Here is a 19,777-nt window from a genome sequence, read left to right as displayed (position 1 = left end):
AAACAAAATCCTGAAATATGTAATTTAAAATACAAATACAAATTTGAAATTTACAGTACAAAGAATATTTATACATTTAGTGTGAAAATGTAAACTTCATTCCCTCATAATAATAATTTCATACAAGAATGTTAATGTCATCATATTATTCTGTCCAAACTAGGCTGAGTGATGTCTGCATTGCCAGAAAGTGAGAAAGGAATTAAATCTGGATACCACCTTCAAAAGCATAACGGTGAATTTTGGACTCTGAGACATCTACTACGTATCTTCTGAAATTACATCCTTTCCATTGTCCATGCATTAGGAATGTTCTTAGAGGTAGGCAACCTATGGCATCATCAGGGGTAGGCAACCTATGGCATCATCAGGGGTAGGCAACCTATGGCACGCGTGCCGAAGGCAGCACGCAAGCTGATTTTCAGTGGCACTCACATTGCCCGGGTACTGGCCACCAGTCCGGGGGGCTCTGCATTTTAATTTAATTTTAAATGAAGCATCTTAAGCATTTTAAAAGCCTTATTTACTTTACATACAACAATAGTTTAGTTATATATTATAGACTTATAGAAAGAGACCTTCTAAAACCGTTAATGTATTACTGGCATGCAAAACCTTAAATTATAGTGAATAAATGAAGACTCGGCACACCACTTCTGAAAGGTTGCCAACCCCTGATATACATAATATAAAGTCTTATTCACTTCCCTAAAAAGCAGTAAGAAATCTTTGAAAGAGAGAGTCAGAGATAATTGTTTATAATTATCCATTTTTATTATTGCTGCAAAATGAGGCCTTGAATTCACAACAATCAGTGCAGTGCAGTGAGTGGCACAACAGAAGTCATTGTTGAACTCTATTACTCCTTGCGCTGGCATGGCATATTTCTGCAGGTTTATTCTTGTATCATTTTTCCTACCCCTATTCCTGTATTTCTTTTTTGTTTGTTTGTTTTTGTTCTGTTTCTAAAAATGGAAATTAGATTCTGTTGTGGAAAACATATTACAGTGTTTACTCTGCTTACTACATATGGGCTTATTCAGAACATTTAATAAGAGAGATACGAAGTATTACTGTAACCTTACCCTTGCATATACGTCAGTCGGCCCTGGGAATTGGTGAGAATGGATTTAATAGGGCCATTACCAACAACAAGAAGGGATATACTGTATATACTGATAGCCACAGATTATTTAACAAGATGAGTAGAAGCATTTCCACTTCAAAATAAGTCAGTATAGGAGGTGGCAAAGAAAATGTACAAAATTATCATTCACTTTGGCTGTCCACAGTGGATACTGACAGATCGCCGTTCTGAATTAAATAATGAGGTCAAGACTTATTCTTGTGGTTATTTTTACTATTTCTTCAAACACACTATCAGGTCACAGATAGTTGACTGTGACCATGTGCTTCATTACCCTCATGATTTTTTTTTTAAATGTAAATTGATGCTGCAAGTTTTTCTGAACACCCACACTATTTTTTCTTACCCACCAAAAAAAAAACCCAACATATTATTCAAGGTAGTAATACTAAAAGATGGGATAGTAAACCACAATAACTGCACATAAAAGCAATGTCAAATAGGGGAAGGAACGTACATACTGATCTGTCCATGGGCAGCAGGTATTGCAGGCCAGAGGAGGCTGAGCCTCCCCAAACAGCCAGGCGTGGGCCTGCTCCACCCAAAGCTGCCTCCTGCTTCCTGCCATTTCTCCCGTGGCCCCAACCCAGGCAGGCTGCTCCTCTTCCCCAAAGCGGACTGGAGTTGGGGATAAGGTGGGCCAGCCTAGGACTTGAGGCAGCTTGGGACAGTGGTGGGGCCATCCAGTGCTGGGGGCCCCCAGTGCCCCAGGGCTGGGGGTGCTGTGGCTGTGCCACCTGGTGCTCCGGGGCTGGAGGCACTGGGGCTGCCCACCAGATACTCTGGGTCTGGGGTCACTGGGGCCATGCCACCTGACACTCCAGGGCTAGTGATGCTGGAGCTGGCCATCAGACACTCCGGGGCTGGGGCCGCACTGCCCAGTGCTCTGGGGCTGGAGCACTTGGGCGGGCCATCTGGGTGGCCCGGGCTGGAGCAGGGGGGTCAGAGGCTGCGGTGAGGAGCTTGAGGTTCCATCAGGGGAGAGGGGTAGAAGGAGCAGGGGAGGGGTGGAGCCTTGGACAGAAGGGGTGAGGCCAGAGGTTAGCCTCCCTGAACAGGCAGCTCATGGACTGACCAAAGGAAAGTTTATAACTAATTTTCTTTCAGTTTAATCTGGATATGTCAAAAAAAATGGTAATAGAATGTAGCTTCATCAGCCCACAGCACCCACAAACCAAAGGATTGGCTGAAAACACTAACAAATCCATCAAAAGGTAATTTTAAGGATGGGAAAATTACAGTACTAAAGGCAAGTAGAATGCACCATGCCAGAAGCTGAAAATTAATTCTAAATCTTCAAAGTTAATTTATTACTTTGCAAGTCTTTTTACCATATCACATGTGTAATGAAAAATATTCATAGCAATGCAGTGATAGCCTTCTCCTTACACCTTTTTGATTCCATGTAATCTGTCTCAGTCAAGACATTATGTTTACTTTTTTTTTACAAACTAAAATCAATCACCATTTGTTACAGAGGATTGTGGAAGTTGGTTGATGACACTGGGAGTAACTGGGATGAATTTATTGATGACTTTTGTGTGTGTGTGTGTGATCTAAACTGAACATGACAACAAAGATGTCCCACCCTTTCGACTACTATATGGCTTTGAAGCAACATTTTCAGACCAAGTCTCAGAGAATTATGTGGTAAGTGTATTTAAGTACCATCAGCTTTCATGTAAATATGTTATTCAGTGATTCTTTACTTCACAAATATAGCCCCATCTCCATTTCTTTACAAAACCACCAAATTTCAAGGTTCTCAATGAACAATACTACAAAGAGTACTGATTAAATCTGAAATCTAGAAAGGATGCTGACATTGCACTGGTTCTTAATAATATTTTTAAAGCATAAGAACAACAACCAATACAGTATGCTTGAAGAAAGAGTTCTAAATATGGGAAAATAACATTTGAGGTTGGGCACTGTGTTATGTTACTGAATGCAAGAAAGAGATCAAGAAAGGGATGGCCACTGCAAAGTACCTATTGTGGACCATACAAAGTTACCACTGCTATGGGTAAAAGAGTTAAATTGGAAATCATCTCAGGGAAACTTAGGATCTACGTACAGTATCTCCCACTTAAAGCCATTTAAAGAGCCACCAACATTAGATGCTGAAAACAGATCAGAGGAAAATATGGAAAATCAAACTGCTGTAGATGACATTGAAAAAACAGTCCCCTCAGAAGAGACTGGGAAAGGGGGTAGCATGTATTTTGCAAGCCTTGTGACAGCAGAGTTATAAATGTGGAGGTCTCAGACACAGAAGAAGAGGAGTGTGTAGTGGAAGAAGTTGCAGGCAGCAATCCAAGTGATGTTGATGACCTGCTTATGGAGGATGGGAAAAATGAAGAATGGCTTTTGAAAAGTAATTGCTTACCACACCCTTTTTTTAAACAATTTAACGAATTTCCATTTACGAAGTACGTCAAAAGTTTTCATGTAAAAATGGCAGCATTCACAATAGTAAAACAGAGAAGAAGGAAACTGTATTATCATGCATGTAATGTGTGTTACCTTTTTTTTCCTCGTAACATTTTTACAGACCCACAAGGTTACACAGAAACTGGAGGCCAAAATGAGAAAAATCAGTCTGTATAATTTTTTGTTTCCTGGCCTGAAGCCAAGAAGATGGCTGGATGATGAGGTACCTTTAAATAGTGATAAACATGGATGGTGAAATTTTAACTTTTTTTTTCCCCATCATCTGTTGTAGGTTATTGATGTGTATTTGTATTGTATTGTGTGGTCAAGAAAGCAAGTGGAAAGATAGGCTACTAATTGTGACTCTACATGGAAATATCAATTTTATTAATAATTAAACCATCTGATGAATATGTGCTAAAACACATTTCAGTCCAAATAGCCAGAAGTGTGAATATAAAACTCTAATTGCAGCATTTTGCCGTACTCGTTGCTGCCAAACATGTACTCAGAAGTATTTTGATTTATATACCTGAGATACAATCCTTGACATCTTGAAGACCACATTAGTTCTTCGAGTGCTTGCTCATGTCGATTCGATGCTAGGTGTGCATGCATCACATTCACAGTTGCTGGAGATTCTTCCTCTTAATGGTATCCGTAGGGCCGGCCCTAGCACTCCACAGAGCCCCGTTCCTCTGTACCAGTATATGGGGCACCGCTGGCCCCACACCTACTCAGTTTCTTCTTAATGCCTGTGACAGTTACTTGAATGGCTTCTTGCTTTTGCAAGGCTTTCCTTCTATAGTGGTTTGGTCTTCTTCTTCGCGTAGTCTGTCAGTTTGATGATGAAGTTTTCATGCTCTCTCTTTTTGTGGATTCTAGAGTGACTCCTAAGTCCAAAGCGTGATGCACATACTTGTAAGCAGATCAGGCAGACAGCATCATTGGCGAGGGACTTGGTAGCTATAGTAGTGGTATAACGCTTTTCCCTTTCAGCTAACAGTCGATTGTTTCATCCTCTTCAAAGGCTTGGAAAGCTCTGAATATTGTGTGTCACCTTGCTGATCTATTTGACACACACTTCTCGAGATCATGCGGTTTTATTGCACTGAAGTGTATACTGTTCTTGATGCTATCCTTATAGTGCTTTCTGGGGTGGCCTTGATTCCAGTGTCCTTGTGCCAATTCTCCAGAGAAACATTTTTCTGTGGAGTCAATGTTCAGGCATCCTAATGATGTGTCCAGCGTAGTTGGGCTTGTATCAGCCTGGCCTCAGTGCTTGTGGCATTTGACTTTTGGAGAACCTCCAGGTTGGTAATTTTGTCTTGCCAGCAGATCCCCATAATGGCACACAGAGACCATATATAGAAGGCCTCTAGCTGTTTGATATGCTATTTGTATGGTGTCCAGGTTTCACAGCTGTAGAGGAGAGATGTGAACACAAAAGTATTGTAAAGTTTTTGTTGTTTTTGAAAGGGTTATGTTGTGGGATTTCAGGACTTTGTTACATAGCTTTCCTAGTGTGGTCTTCACAGTTTTGTATATATTTATAATTATAGTTAGAGATAGAGTATAGCTAGTTGTCTCATTCTTAGAGGGAGATCATCCTAGGAACTGGACATGTCCTGGTCTCCAGGCTTCAAGCCATGCTTCACCTGCAGTAAACCTATGCCAGTGAGCAACCCACATTCAGCCTGTCTGAAGTGCTTGGGGAAGTTCACATCAAAGACAAGATCATGTAAGATCTGCAGGGGCTTCAAGCCAAGAACTCAAAAAAACAGACATTCACCTGAAGGCTCTGCTAATGGAGGCAGCCCTCAGACTGGGTTCGGAGCCATCTGCTCCGAATCAGCACTGAGAACTTTGGCCTCAGTATGAAGTGCACTACTGGCACTGTGCTTTTTCTGGCACCGTTCACCATCCCCAATGCCAAGAAAGAGGCACAGGAAACAGAGTGCAGAAAGAGGACGTTCTCTGTCGCCAAAGAGGGTCACAAGGGGGGGCCGTGATGAGACCCGTGCCAGGCCACTTGTCATGCTCAGAGCCGTGGTCAGCTCCAGCGACACCCCTCCATCCCCCCCGAGGGCACCAAGCCTTGGGCCCCACCTCCGATTCCTGGGAGCAGTCATGGACCCTCATGCCTCTCAACTCCAGAGGCTTTCCAAGCTGTGAAGGACTTGTTGTCCATTCCGGTACTGCCCACTCTGTATGGCGAGATTTTGGCAAACCAGTAAAGTGCCTGAAACCCTTATTGCTTATTGCTAAAAGCAGCCATGTCAGCAAGCCGTAAATTGGCCATGCAGCAGCATTCACTTAACCAGGGCAGGAGACAAGGGGGTTTTGGGTGCCACAGAATGGGCAGCTTGACACCCCGCCCCCATCTTTCCTGATAAGAATTGTGTTGAAATTGCTGATACGTGCATTTTAGAAGAACAGTGTTTCCCAAACTGTATTCATGGAACACTGGTGTTCCACACAATGTGAATAGGTGTTCTGTGAAAGAATCGTAATTTTTTAAAAAAAGGGTCTTTAAATTTTTTTTTATTTTAAATCTGGCATATTTGAAGCGTAGTTTAAAACTATTTTTGAATGACTACAATTAACATAAAACTCTTTTTCCAGTTATTGATAGATCTCGTATTGAATATCATGGCATAAAGAGAATGAGGCACGCAAGCATGTTGACGTCTACCCCTTTCGGGCATGTTTCAGTTAGTGACGTCACACCCCTTCTACTTGAGGCTGCACGAACTACAGCAGTATGCACACACCATTCTCTTTACGCCACGCTGAATATAACATATTCACTCAACACGTTCAAACCTCTGGGTTTTTACCGTGTGTGCGATAAGTACAATTAACTAGCTTCGCTCAAAACAATATAAATATTTGTGACCAACAAAATTTGACAAAAATCAGTATTTTTTAATATTGTTACTAAACCTAATCACCATGGATTTGTGGCTAAAAGAAGGAACTTTGAAATGAAAAGCAAGTTTTTCTGGTACTCCAACTGTGGCCAAAATAAATGAGCAAAATATTGTGACCCTTCAAAGTGAGGATGAACAATCGCAGTCTTTTGTTGCCGAAAAATCTGTTAGTACTAGTAAGTTATCCAAGGTGAAAGAAGTTCCACTGAAGTATATCAAAAAACAAGAAGAAGCAGATGTTAAAAGACCAAAATGAAAGTATGATGAAAGTTATTTGTCTTTCGATTTTACGTGTGTTGGAAATAAAGATATTCCTGACACGCAGTGCGTCATGTGCAACAAAATACTAGCAAACAGTTCATTGACTCTTGCTAAGCTTCATAGGCATTTAGAAACCAAGCATACTGAATACAAAGACAAAGATAAAAGTTTTTCCAAGAGGCAGCGTGACTCACTTTGAAAATGTAAACTTTTGATGATTAAAACTGTTAAAACAGACAACGACAGTGCAAGGTATCTTATTAAGTTACTATATAGCGCTTGCCAAAGAAGCTCAGACTATTGGAGAAACACTTATCAAGTCTTGCATGAAAGATATTATAAATGCACGTTGAGCGAGCAGTCTGGTAAAAAAATTGATGCTGTACAGTTGTCAAATAATCAGGGACAGTGCAAAGATGTTTCGCGCTCTAGGCGAAACTTCCACCTCGCGCGCCCCCCCACCCCGAGGCACCCCCCCTTGCGGCAGCTCCCACCTTGAGGCATCCCCCCGCCCCAGCTCACCCCTGCTCCGCACACGAGCAACCCGAGCAAGCCGTGGCTGCTTCACTTCTCCCACCTCCCAGCAGGGCCGCCCAGAGGGGGGAACAAGTGGGGCAATTTGCCCCAGGCCCTGGGCTCTGCAGGGGCCACCAAGAGAACGGGCGAGGCTCCCGCCCTAGCCCAACCCCGCCTCTGCCCCTCACCCAGAGCCTCAACGGATCCAGCAGCGTCCCTGAACAGCAGTGCACTGTGGCTCCGGCGGGACTCCTGAGCTTCCAGCCCTGCCCCCTTACCATGTGGTTCTGAGCGGGGTGGAGCTCAGGAGCCCCGCCGGAGCCATGCCACACCGCTGTTCAGGGACACTGCTGGATAAGACGCGCAAGGCTCCGGGTGAGCGAGGCGCCAGGGGTAAGGGGCCGGAGCCGGGGGGGGTTGGCTAAGGGGCAGGAAGTCCTGGGGACAGTCAGGACACAGGGAGGGGGCAGAGGTGCGGGGGGCGGTCAGGGGACAGGGAATGGGGGGGTTGGATTGTGGGCGTTCCGGGGGTTTGTCAGGACTCAGTGGGGGGTGGGGTGGATAGGGGTCGGGGCAGTCAGGGGACAGGAGCAGGGGTGGGGTCCCAGGGTGGTGATGGTGGGTCTCTGGGGGATGGTGAGGGGACAAGGAACACGATAAGTCGGGGATTCTGAGGGGGTGGGCAGTTGGGGGGCAGGCAGTAGGGAGGTCAGACAGGGGGCAGGGCTAGGCTGTTTGGGAGGCACAGCCTTCCCTACCCTAAAGCTCATTCAGCAGTTTGAGGCTTGCAGAAGAGCCAAGCTGTTAGCTTTTCCATTAGGGCTACCATCTGTTTTACTTCTCAAATGCCAAATTATAGTCTATGTTTAATTTCAGTGCTATAGGGATATTCATATCAGGGGAGAGTAGCTTCATTTAAAATTAGCCACTGGGGGAGGGATCACATGAGAAGAGCAATATCCTGCACCACCTACCTCCTTCCCGACCCTACCAAGGAAGACACTTCCCCCTTCCCCCTCCGGCATTCCCTGAGGCTTCAGAGGATTTAATTCAGTGGTTCTCAAATTTTTTGTCCTGGTGACCCCATTCACATAGCAAACCTCTGAGTGCGACCCCCCTCCATACATTGAAAACACTTTTTTATATATTTAACACTATTATAAATGCTGGAGGCAAAGCGGGGTTTGAGGTGGAGGTTAACAGCTCATGATCCTCAGTAATAACCTTGTGACCCCCTGAGGGGTCCTGACCCCCAGTTTGAGAACCCCTGGGTTAATTTAATTTTAGCACCCTGTGTCCATTCATATGCATGTGCTATTTTGAGCATGTCAGTTTTCACAACATAGGCTCATCCCAGATTCTGGAACAAGCTCAAATGCTCAGTTCGTGGAGTTTGTACATAAGCTATACTAAAGACAAACCCACAGTAACCGTCTCCAGTTTGTGAGGGACCCCATGGAGCCAATCTCTAGGAATCAGACAAATGCATGGAGGTTAAGTCCATTAACGGCTATTAGCCAGGATGAGTAACAAATGGTGTCGCTAGCCTCTGTTTGTCAGAGGGTGGAGATGGATGGCAGGGGAGAGATCACTTGATCATTACCTGTAGGTTCACTCCCTCTGGGGCACTTGGCATTGGCCATTGTCGGTAGACAGGATACTGGGCTGGATGGACCTTTGGTTTGACCCAGTATGGCTGTTCTTATGTTCTAACCTAAATGAACCCAAAGTTATGGAGACAGATATGAGTCAAGGAAGCCAGCAGAGTATGAGAAACCTGGAAAAATCTCTGACTGGATGGGCTCAGGCGTTTGGTCACAAGCTGAGGTCGTTCAAAAGTTTTGGATTTTTTGAAGCAGAATTTTTTAGTGTTTCTTTAAACAATCAAACACAGCAAGCAGCAAACAATTGGCCGCACACTTCTGAAACCCCAAACCATATTCAGGTTCTGGCAGACTAATTTCAGCTTTTTAATTAAAAAAAACCACAACAAATTTTGAAGGAAAGCAGACATTGTCCGTGATTTTTTTCTGCTTTTTAAAAACCCCTAGTTTTCGATCCAAAAAAAGTTTTGACGGAAAATATTTGTCCAGCCCTTTTAATGAGCTTTAGTGCCTTTTAGCACTAGCTGATGCTGAGAACCAGCAATACCTTGTAAAGAAGTTTTCTCAAAGCTGGATTTGTGCCGAGATGCGGAAGGTTTATTTTTCCCAGGGCTGCCCCTGGCAGGGAGCAAGTGGGGCAATTTGCCTGGGCCCTGCAGGGGCCCCCACGAGAATATAGTATTGCAATTTTTTTTATGGAAGGGGCCCCCGAAATTGCTTTGCCCCACGCCCCCTGAATCCTCTGGGCAGCCCTGCCTCCCAGGCTTGCGGCACCTAAGCTGATTGGCACCGCAAGCCTGGGAAGCCGGACAAGTGAAGCAGCGAAGGCATGCTCAGGGAGGAGGTGGGGCAGGGGTGAGCTGCTTCACTTCTCCCACCTCCCAGGCTTGCAGCGCCAATCAGCTTAGGTGCTGCAAGCCTGGGAGGCGGGAGAAGTGAAGCAGCCACAGAATGCTCGGGAAAGAGGCGGGGCAGGGGTCAGCTGAGGTGAGGAGTTCCCCTGCGTGCTGCCCCCCCTTACTTAATGCAGGCAGCCCTCCCCACGCTCCCCTGCCCCAGCTCCCTCCGCCTAACTGCTAGCGGCGACCAGGGAGGCCGAAGATCTGGCTACTGCGGTCACTGCCGAAGAAAATGGCGCCCCCCAAATCCCAGCACCCTAGGCGATTGTCTAGGTCGCCTAAATGGTTGCACCGGCCCTGCAAATAATAATGTTGCATGCCATATTAAAGATCTTGCTGATGACATAGAAAAAGAGCTAGTTTGCCAACTGAAAATTTGCCATGAGTATTCATTGCAGCTTGCTGTGCTACTAGTATTTGTCCGATATAGATTTAATATTATTATTGAAGAGAACCTGCTCTTATGTGAATCTCTGCAAAGCAACACAACTAGAGAAATATTCAACTGCATCAACAATTTTATCAGAAAGCATGAAATTTGTCGGGGAAAATGTATTGATGTATGGTATGTACTGACATTGCTCGGGCAATGATCAGGAAGATTAAGGGAGCTGTAACGCAAATCATAAGTGTGGCACCAGAAAGCACTAAGAGCCATTGTGTTCTAACAGATAAGCACTTGCAGTTAAAAAAAATACCAGCATATCTGAAAATTGTGCTCGATGAAGCAGTACAAATTATCAATTTTGTCAAATCTTGACCACTTCAATCCAGGTTATTTAAAATTTTGTGCGAGGAAATGGGTAGTCAGCACACAACACTTCTTTTACATACAGAAGTGAGGTGGCTATCCAGAGGAACAGTGCTTGTGAGGCTTTTTGAGCTTCTTAGTGAACTACTGGTATTCTTCACTTTAGATAATTCAGGACAAAAATGTAATGACTGTCTGACAAATTCCTCGTGGCAAATGAGACTTGCATATCTTTCAGATATTTTTGCAAAATTAAATGAAATTAATCTGTTGCTCCAAGGAAAGAATGTGACCATTTTTACTACAATGGATAAAATTTTGTTGTTAAAAAAGAAACTGGAATTCTGGGCATCTTCTGTAGAACAGAATAATTTTGACTGCTTTCCTACAGTACATGAATTTCTGACTGAAATAAATTCTACCGTCCATGAAGACGTTTCCATTACCATTTTACAGCAGTTACTTGACTTGCAAGTCTCTTTATTAGAATATTTCCTACAACTACTGATGATAATGCTTGGGTTCGAAATCCATTTGTAATTACAGCCAAACCAGTCGGCTTTACTGTGCACGATTATGAAAGCCTAATTGACTTAATTTCTGACTCCAATTTGAAACAAAAGTTTAAGGATCTTCCACTGAATAATTTTTGGAGCAGCCTAATAAAAGAGTACCCTAATGTGGCTAAACATGCAGTTCGAGTGTTCCTTCCTTTTGCTACAATTTATTTGTGTGAGACAGGATTTTCATATTATACTGCAACAAAAACCAAATATAGGAATAGACTTGATGCTGCGCTTGACATGAGGATTCAACTTTCCAGCATTATTCCTAACATTAAGCGAATTTGTGATAGAAAAATGCAGAAACACCACTCCCATTAAATCCAAATTTGTATTTGTTTATAAAAATAGATTTTCCTAGTAAAAATCCAATTTGTTTGGTGTTTGTGTATATATAAAAACAGATTTTTTTAAGTAGAACACTTTTTAATTTTGACTCTTGCACTTGATTTTTGTAGTACTTTACATGTGCTTTCTAGTTAGAAATTGTTAGTTTGTTATTTTAAATTTGTATTTTTGCTTTGTTTTATAAAATAAAATATATTTGAGCATAAATAATGCAAATTTTTAAATTGAAAACAAAAAAAGACTACAAAATAATATTATAAGTGTTCCGTAATAGGCTAAAAGTGTTCCGTGGCCAAAAAAGTTTTGGAAACGCTGGGTTAATCAATGACCAGAAGGAAACCTCTTGCTTGACCTTTGAAAGTGTTGCTTAACAAGTTTTCTTCACGTGACATGTCCTTGTATTACTAATGTATAAATTAGGGGGAAAATTCAATTAGTTAGACTCTTTGGGAGAGTTTCTTCAAGGACTCTCCCTCTGGACGCATCTTGTGGTCCCCACCAGCAGATGGGGACCCCCGTCTCCGCAATCATACTTTGTGGCATCCGAGAGGCATACCATGGCGCTATCCCGTCCAACCCTGGACCATGCTTATGGCACTGATCCTGGCACCAAGGTCACCGAAATGGTCTAGGCAGAGATAGGACAGGCTGAGGAGGAAGTACCAGCCCCTCCTGTAGCACTAGTCTCCTCGTTGTTGTCCCCAGACAAGGCAAGAGAAGGCCCTTCCAACCCCCTTTCACTGGATGATTTTAGGGCTCATCAAGAACTCCTGAAGTGGGTCACCATGAACCTTGGGCTGCAAGTGGAGGAACTGAAAGAGTCCACCCACAGCCCAATTGACATCTTGGCTGCTGTGGCTCCCTCTCAAGTGGCCCTTCCAGTCAACAAAGAGGTGCTGAGGCCAGTTAAGACCCTCTGGCAAACCCCTTCTTCCCTGCCTCCGACATAAAAGGGCAGAGAAGAAGTAATATGTGCCTGCAATGGGATTTGAGTACTTATACTCCTCTCCCTCCACCCCCGCCCTAGGGCTCTAATGGTGTTGGCAGCAAACAAAACTGACAGACAAGGGTAGCCCAGTGCCACACCAAAAAATAAAGTAGTCAAGAGACCGAATCTCTTGGGAGGAAAGTTAATTCAACTGGCAGCCTACAGCTTTACATATCGAACCAGCAGGTCCTGCTGGGGAGATATGACTTTAATCTGGGGAACTCAATGTCCAAGTTCAAAGACTTCCTGCCACAGAAGTTTAAGCAGGAGTTTGCTGCCATCCAGGAGGAAGGCAAGACCATAGCCAGCACCTCTCTCCAGGCACCTTTGGACCTTACTTACTCGGTGGCCAGAACGATGGCGACTGTGGTCACAATGAGGCAATGTTCTTGGCTCCAGTCGTTGGGCATCAAGGAACTCAGGGTGATAAACTTGGACGGCCAGGTGTTCCTTCTCCACCTGTCAGGCAAGGTGGTGCAGGTCTTGACAGACAACACAGCCTCAATGTTTTATGTCAACTAGCAATGGGGAACTTGTTCCTCAGCCCTGTGGCAAAAGGCTGTCTAACTATAGGACTTCTCAGTGAAGCATACCATTCACTTCAAGGCATCACACCTCCCTGAAGACCAGAATGCATTGTTGGATCACCTAAGCAAGTCCTTTTCTTCTCGCCACGAGGAGTCCCTTCAGTCAGAGGTAGTCAGTGCCATCTTCCAGAAGTGGGAGATTCCCCAGGTGGACCTGTTAGCCACCAGACAGAATAGGAAATACCAACGGGCTCAGCAAGAGCTCCCTGTCCGATGCCTTCCTGCTCTTGTGGCGGGGGAGCTGTTGTACGCCTTTCTACCAATACCCGTAATTCACAAGGTCCTCCTAAAGATCAAGAGTGACAAGGTGAAAGTTATCTTGATAGCCCTGGTGTGGCCATGCCAGCATTGGTTTGGCATGCTCCTGGACCTCTTGGAAACAACCTCGCTAGAGCTCCCACCATGCTCAGGATTGTTCTCGCAGAACCAAGGCTGGTTGCTCCACTTGAACCTCACTTCCCTACACCCAACAGCATGGCTGCTGCGTGGCTGAATCCAGAGGAGCTAGCTCGCTCAGAGCAGGTCCAGCAAATCTTGCTAGGTACAAGAAAACCCTCCACCAGGGCAAACTACTTGGCTAAGTGGAAATGTTTCACTTGTTGGGCCTCCAAACGGAATCTTTCCCCATCTTGATCATCCCTGCAGTTCATCTTGGACTGTGCTCCACCTGAAATAACAAGGTCTAGCTCTGTCATCAGTCAAGATTCATTTGGCAACCAGCTTGTCTTTCCACCCTCCAGTCCAAGGTTGATCTGTCTTCTCTCATAAAATGACAGTCAGGTTCCTCAAAGATTTAGAGAGGTTCTACCTGCAGGTTTGCAACCTAATTCCCCTATGGAACTTAAATCTGGTATTTTTGAGGTTCACAGGCCCCCCCCTTTGAACCTCTGGCATCTTGTTCACTGCTGTTCCTCTCATGGAAATTCACCTTCCTAGTGGCAATTATTTCAACCAGGAGGGTCTCCAAAATCAGAGCGTTGACTTCAGAACCCCCTATATGGCCTTCCTACCAAAGGTTGTTTCACATTTCCATAACAGCCAGAACATTTTTCTACCTGTCTTCCTTCTGAAGCCTCACAGAGGCGAAGAGGAAAATCATCTACATACCTTAGACATTAGACAGGCCCTGGCCTTCTACATTGAAAGAACTAGACCCTTCCACAAATCAGCACAGCTCTTTATAGCAGTGATGAACAGGATGAAAGAGCTGCTAGTGTCATCTCAGAAAATCTTGTCCTGGATAACCACCTGCATCCAGGCCTGCTACAAGCAGGCGAAGGTCCTGCCACCAGCCATCGTGAGAGCCCACTCTAGAAGAGCCCAGGCTGCATCGGCAGCATTCCTCATGCAGATACCAATCCAGGACATCTGCAGAGCTGTGACATGGTTAATTCATACCTTCATGTCCCACTATGCCATCATCCAACAGGCCCATGACAATCCCAGTTTTGGTAGAGCAGGGTTGCAATCAGCACGTCTGTGAATTTTGAGCCCACCTCTGTGGCTACTGCTATTCACCTAGCATGGAATCGATGTGAGCAAGCACTCTAAGAAGAAAAAACTGTTACTAACCTTTTGTAACTGTTGTTCTTCAAGATATGTTGTTCATGTCCATTCCATGACCCACCTTCCTACCCTTCAGTCAGAGTTACCAGCAAGAAAGAACTGAGAGGGTGTGAAGCCAGGGTGCCCCTTATACCAGTACATAGTGCAAGAGTATACTTCTAAAGGAAAAAAATCTCTGGCAACTGTGTTCACGGTGCACATACACCTAGCATGGAATGGACGCGAGCAACCCATCTTGAAGAACAACAGTTATGAAAGGCTAGTAGCCATTTTATTTATTTATTTATTTATTTATTGCTATACAGTTCAGTAGGGACATGACTTCAACACCAGTATGTGACTGGTTAGTCAGTTTTTAAAGTAAGTAAGAAAGAGCACATGGGGTCTTAAAAAGAAAAGATTTGTAATCCATCTTACATAACTTATTTGTAACAGTAAGGATCCCTTCCATGTATATATTTATGAACTACATTATAGTCTTTGTGTGCCATGATGATTAATACATTAAAAACTTGCTTAAATGTCAACAGGTACAAGCCATCTTGTCAGTAGTTTCCATTAGTGTTCTGGCAGGCAGAGCAAGACAAATGAAACTGAAGAAGATAAATGTTAACAAGCTTTCATGCCCAACATGGGCAAAGCACATTTTCATAAAGGCAGACAAGCACAGTTTTAAGAAACAGCAAATACAATGCTATGTTGGGGAATGAGTGATAGTAAGCATGTACTGAAATTGAGAAATACAGAATAATCTACATTGCATGGTTTGCTTCATTGAAAAGTATAACTGCATTCTTAATTATTTTTTTCAATGAACACAGAGTGGAATTATGCAAAATTATATATTATTGCTTCCAACGCACCAACTCATTGGGTTATTGTGATAAGATGTTTTCCATGGTTTACTTTGGGATTGTATGCACTAAATGTTCTACTACATAAGAGGTTTCAAATACAGCTGTGTAGCAGTGTTATAATTTCCTGTATTATGGGTTTTCAATACAGTTTAATACGTGCAAATGAAATTGGAACTTCAGTGTAAGTCTTGAAATTCTGAGGACTGAAGTTTAAAAAATAAAATGCTAGTGTGAAGTGTTATGTTGGTAATGTAAAATTAAAGAATATAGTCTGTAGTGTTTTAACCAAGGAATTCACAACATGATTTTATCTTGTGTGTTAGTGAAACATAATAGATGAGAATATCTGCATGCAATGTTTTGAAAAATCATTATACAATTATTGAAATTATTATATTACCAATAACATATGCATATATATATACATTTACAGACAACATTAATGGAAACAAAAGAATTGTTAATAATTAATCCCTTGTGTAATGAGACAACATATCCTCCCTGAGGAATCGGAGGCAATTTTTTAGATACTTATTTTCATAGTTTAAATGTAGTGTTAATGTGAAAGTATTTTCAGTAAATGTAAGATAAGTGAGGATAATATCTTCCTGATATTAAGGAAGAAAAATGGAAACTGCACATACTTGTACTCACTGTGCTTAATGATGGATATTGAGTGAACTTGTGTGATTTGAGAATGGCTAACTGCTTCATTGAACATGGGCACAAAACACTAGCATCTAGCATTAGTGAGAAAATATTATTAGCAACACAGGCCATAGCAAATCAATATATAGCATAAGACTCTGATATGATAATATGAAACCAAGTGTATATATATTAGCATTAAACCATTGCAACCATTCAGTAAATAGGGGGTGCAGGCTGTGGGATGGGGCCGGGGATGAGAGGTTTGGGGTGCAGCCAGGGGCTCTGGGTTTGGGGAGGACTCAGGGCTGGGGCAGAGGCTCAAGATTGGGGTGCAGGCTTACCTCAGGCAGCTTCTGCTCCACAGCAAGCGGGGCTAAGGCAGGCTCCCTGCCTGTCCTGGCTGCGCACTGCGCCCTGGAAGTGGCCAGCAAGTTCAGCTCCTAGGTGGGGGTGGGATCACGAGGTTCTGTGCGCTCCTCTTGCCTGCAGGCACAACCTCCGCAGCTCCCATTTGCCTTGGTCCCCAGCCAATGGGAGCACACAGACGGTGCTCAGGGGCGGGGGCAGCGCATGGAGCCCCATGGTCCCCCCCACCTAGGAGCCGGACCTGCTGGCTGCTTCCGGGGCGCAGTGCGGAGCCAGGACAGGCAGGGAGTCTGCCTTAGCCCCACAGCACCGCCAACCGGACTTTTAACAGCCTGGTTGGCAGTGCTGACCGGAGCCACCAGCGCAATGATTTCCCTGCACCCCTCCCAGGGGGGGTGTAAACCCCCCCGAATTTCCCCAACACCCCCCCTAGTTTTGTGAGTTAGTTACATACCAATTCAGTGACTGTTTGGAAATCTGAATTTAAACTGAAGCATTAATACACACTTTAAAAGCTTATACAGTGTTTGATAAAATATGTGTGTCTGAAAAAGCATAATAGATTTGAAAAGTATGAACATAGACTAGCTTCCTTGCTTCCTTATACAGCTGTTTTTTATGATGCCAGTGCATTCATTTCGGTGGTGTTGGCCAGCCTTTTAATTTCAAATGATGATTTGTAAGCAAAGTCTAAATGAGCTCTCCCTGACAGCTAGTGATGAGCTGGGGCTGTGGGGAAAGGCTTCAGGGCCAGATTATATTTACATTCACACCTAATCTGCCTAGGTATCCAGCAAACAGAGCTATGTTGTCCAAGTGACAGATTTTGGCTGGGGTTGGGTTACAAACCACTTGAATGTGGGGGGAATGGGGGATGAAATGTTGTTCTTATTGTTTGAGTAAGGGCAGTAGAACTTTAGCCTGCGATGATTTGAAGACATCAAGAGAGAGGGTGGGGACCTGTCCCTCTCCACTGTTTAAAGACAGAGCTGATTAGGCTCCATAGATAGTCTTTTGTTCTGTTAAGTGACCACTGCAGCTAAAATCACTGACAATCAGGTCTAAGTGCTTAGTCCTGTTGTGGGGACAGTGTTCCTGTGGGTACAGTGTTTTTGTGTAAGAGACAACCCAGACTGCACTAGCAGTGAGCCAGGATCCCGCACTGAGAGCTCAGCTGAAATCACTGAGAGCTGGTGGAACCTCAAGAGACCAACTCGCAGAGGTCACAGTAGCAGGTGGTAGCCAAAGGTAACTGTGCAGGGCCATTGGCAACAGAGTGGTGGAGTGAACGGTGGCACAACGAACAGACATGGCCAGAGGGAACAGTGAGCAGCTGGAGGAACAAGCAAAGTGCCTTCTTGTCCCCCACCTGGCAGGTGTACTCACGTGAAAGCACCTCTGAACTCTGAGTCTCCACTGACCAAGGACAACACCGGTGAGTGGAGTGCGGCGGAGGGAAAAGTGAGGGGCATGTTAAATAAACATTTGTTTGTTGGACTATATTTTAGTCACTTTGCTCCAGAATGCTAGATTTGTGACTGGGAATGGAAACTTATATAAATATGTTTCCTAGTAGGCCAAGATTTTTAAAATGCATTATTTGCCAAGGTTGTTATCTCACATTGTTGCTGTCTTGGGAGGTCATTATATTGGGAAGTTTCTGTACTACACATTTTTATTATTATAATTATTTTTACATAAGAATGGTCATACTGGGTCAGACCAATGGTCCATATAGCCCAGTACCCTGTCTTACAACAATGGCCAATGCCAGGTGCTTCAGAGGGAATGAACAGAACAGGTAATCATCAAGTGACCATCCCCTGTTGCCCATTCTCAGCTTCTGGCAAACAAGCTAGGGACACTCAGAGCATGGTATTGCATCCCTCCCCATCCTGGCTAATAGCCACAGATGGACCTGTTCTCCAGGAATTTATCTAGTTCTTTTTATAATCCTGTTATAGTTTTCGTGATCACAGCATTCCCTGGCAAAGAGTTCCCTGGGTTGACTTTATATTGTGTGAAGAAGTACTTCCTTTTGTTTTTTTAAAACCTGCTGCCTATTAATTTCATTGGGTGACTGCTAGTTCTTCTGTTATGTGAAGGATTAAATAAAATTTCCTTATTCACTTTCTTCGCACCAGTCAAGATTTTGTAGACCTGTCATATCCCCATTAGTCATCTCTTTTCTAAGCTGAAAATTCCCAGTCATTTTAATCTCTCCTCCTGTTTCATACCCCTGATCATTTTAGTTGCCCGTCTCTGTACCTTTTCCAATTCCAATATATATATTTTTAGGATGGGTGACCAGATCTGCACACAGTATTCAAGGTGTGGGCGTACCATGGATTTATATAGAGGCAATGTGATATTTTCTGTCTTATTATCTATCCCTTTCTTAATGATTCCCAACATTGTTTGCTTTTGTGACTGCTGCTGCACATTGAGTGGATGGTTCAGAGAACTATCCACAATGACTCCAAGATCTCTTTCATGAGTGTTAACAGCTAACTCAGATGCCATCATTCTGTATGTATAGTTGAGATTGCTTTCCCATGTGCATTACTTTGCATTTATCAACATTGAATTTAATTTGCCATTTTGTTGCCCAGTCACTCAGTTTTGTGAGATCCTTTTGTAGCTCTTCGCAGTCTGCCTGGGACTTAACTATCTGGAATAGTTTTGTATCATCTGCAAAATTTGCCACCTCACTGTTTACCCATTTTTCCAGATGAATATGTTGAACAGTACTGGTCCCTGAACTGACCCCTCAAGGATACCACTATTTATCTCTCTCCATTCTGAAAACTGATAATTTATTCCTACCCTTTGTTTCCCATCTTTTAACCAGTTACTGATCCATGAGAGGACTGCCCTCTTATCCCATGGTGGCTTACTTTTCAAAAGTCAATTTAAATTAAATAAAATTTTTTAATTATTTTTTTTTAGAAATCTAGATCTGTTGTGTGTTTTGGTGTAACTTGCATTTTCCTTATGTTAAATTTGCATAATCCTAACAAAATATTTACTTTATTCATATCTCTTTTATGTATCTCATTGGACCTGACATCCCCCCTGTAAATTCAAACACCCCCCCTAATTTCAATTCCTGGGGAAACCACTGCACCAGCGTCCCTTTTCAACCAGGCCTTCCAGTCGAAAACCGTATGCCTGGCAACCCTAGTTCTGGGCTGAGGACGCTAGCCTGGGGCAGGGGCTGGCAGCCATGGTGGAGGTTGGAATGGGTGGGGCAGGGGGTTAACCTCCCCCAGCAGTGCTTCATGTGCTGCCCACTATTTTAATGTAC

The 19,777-nt window shown here is 43.7% G+C and overlaps 1 protein-coding gene across 1 annotated transcript in view; it reads left to right on the top strand.

The window, feature by feature from the left end:
- Window positions 1–187, top strand: part of LACTB2 (lactamase beta 2) — a 39,753-nt gene extending 39,566 nt beyond the window's left edge. Inside the window, exon 7 of the mRNA XM_030553262.1 lies at window positions 164–187. Coding sequence (XP_030409122.1) covers window positions 164–172 — 9 coding nt within the window. The 3' untranslated portion in view covers window positions 173–187. The remainder of the gene's footprint in view (window positions 1–163) is intronic.
- Window positions 188–19,777: the final 19,590 nt, after the last annotated feature.

The sequence above is a fragment of the Gopherus evgoodei genome, chromosome 2 (assembly GCF_007399415.2).
Source record: "Gopherus evgoodei ecotype Sinaloan lineage chromosome 2, rGopEvg1_v1.p, whole genome shotgun sequence".
In the NCBI taxonomy this organism is placed as follows: Eukaryota; Metazoa; Chordata; order Testudines; family Testudinidae; genus Gopherus; species Gopherus evgoodei.
Note: the sequence above shows the minus strand (reverse complement) of the source record. Positions and strands in the feature narration are given on the sequence as shown.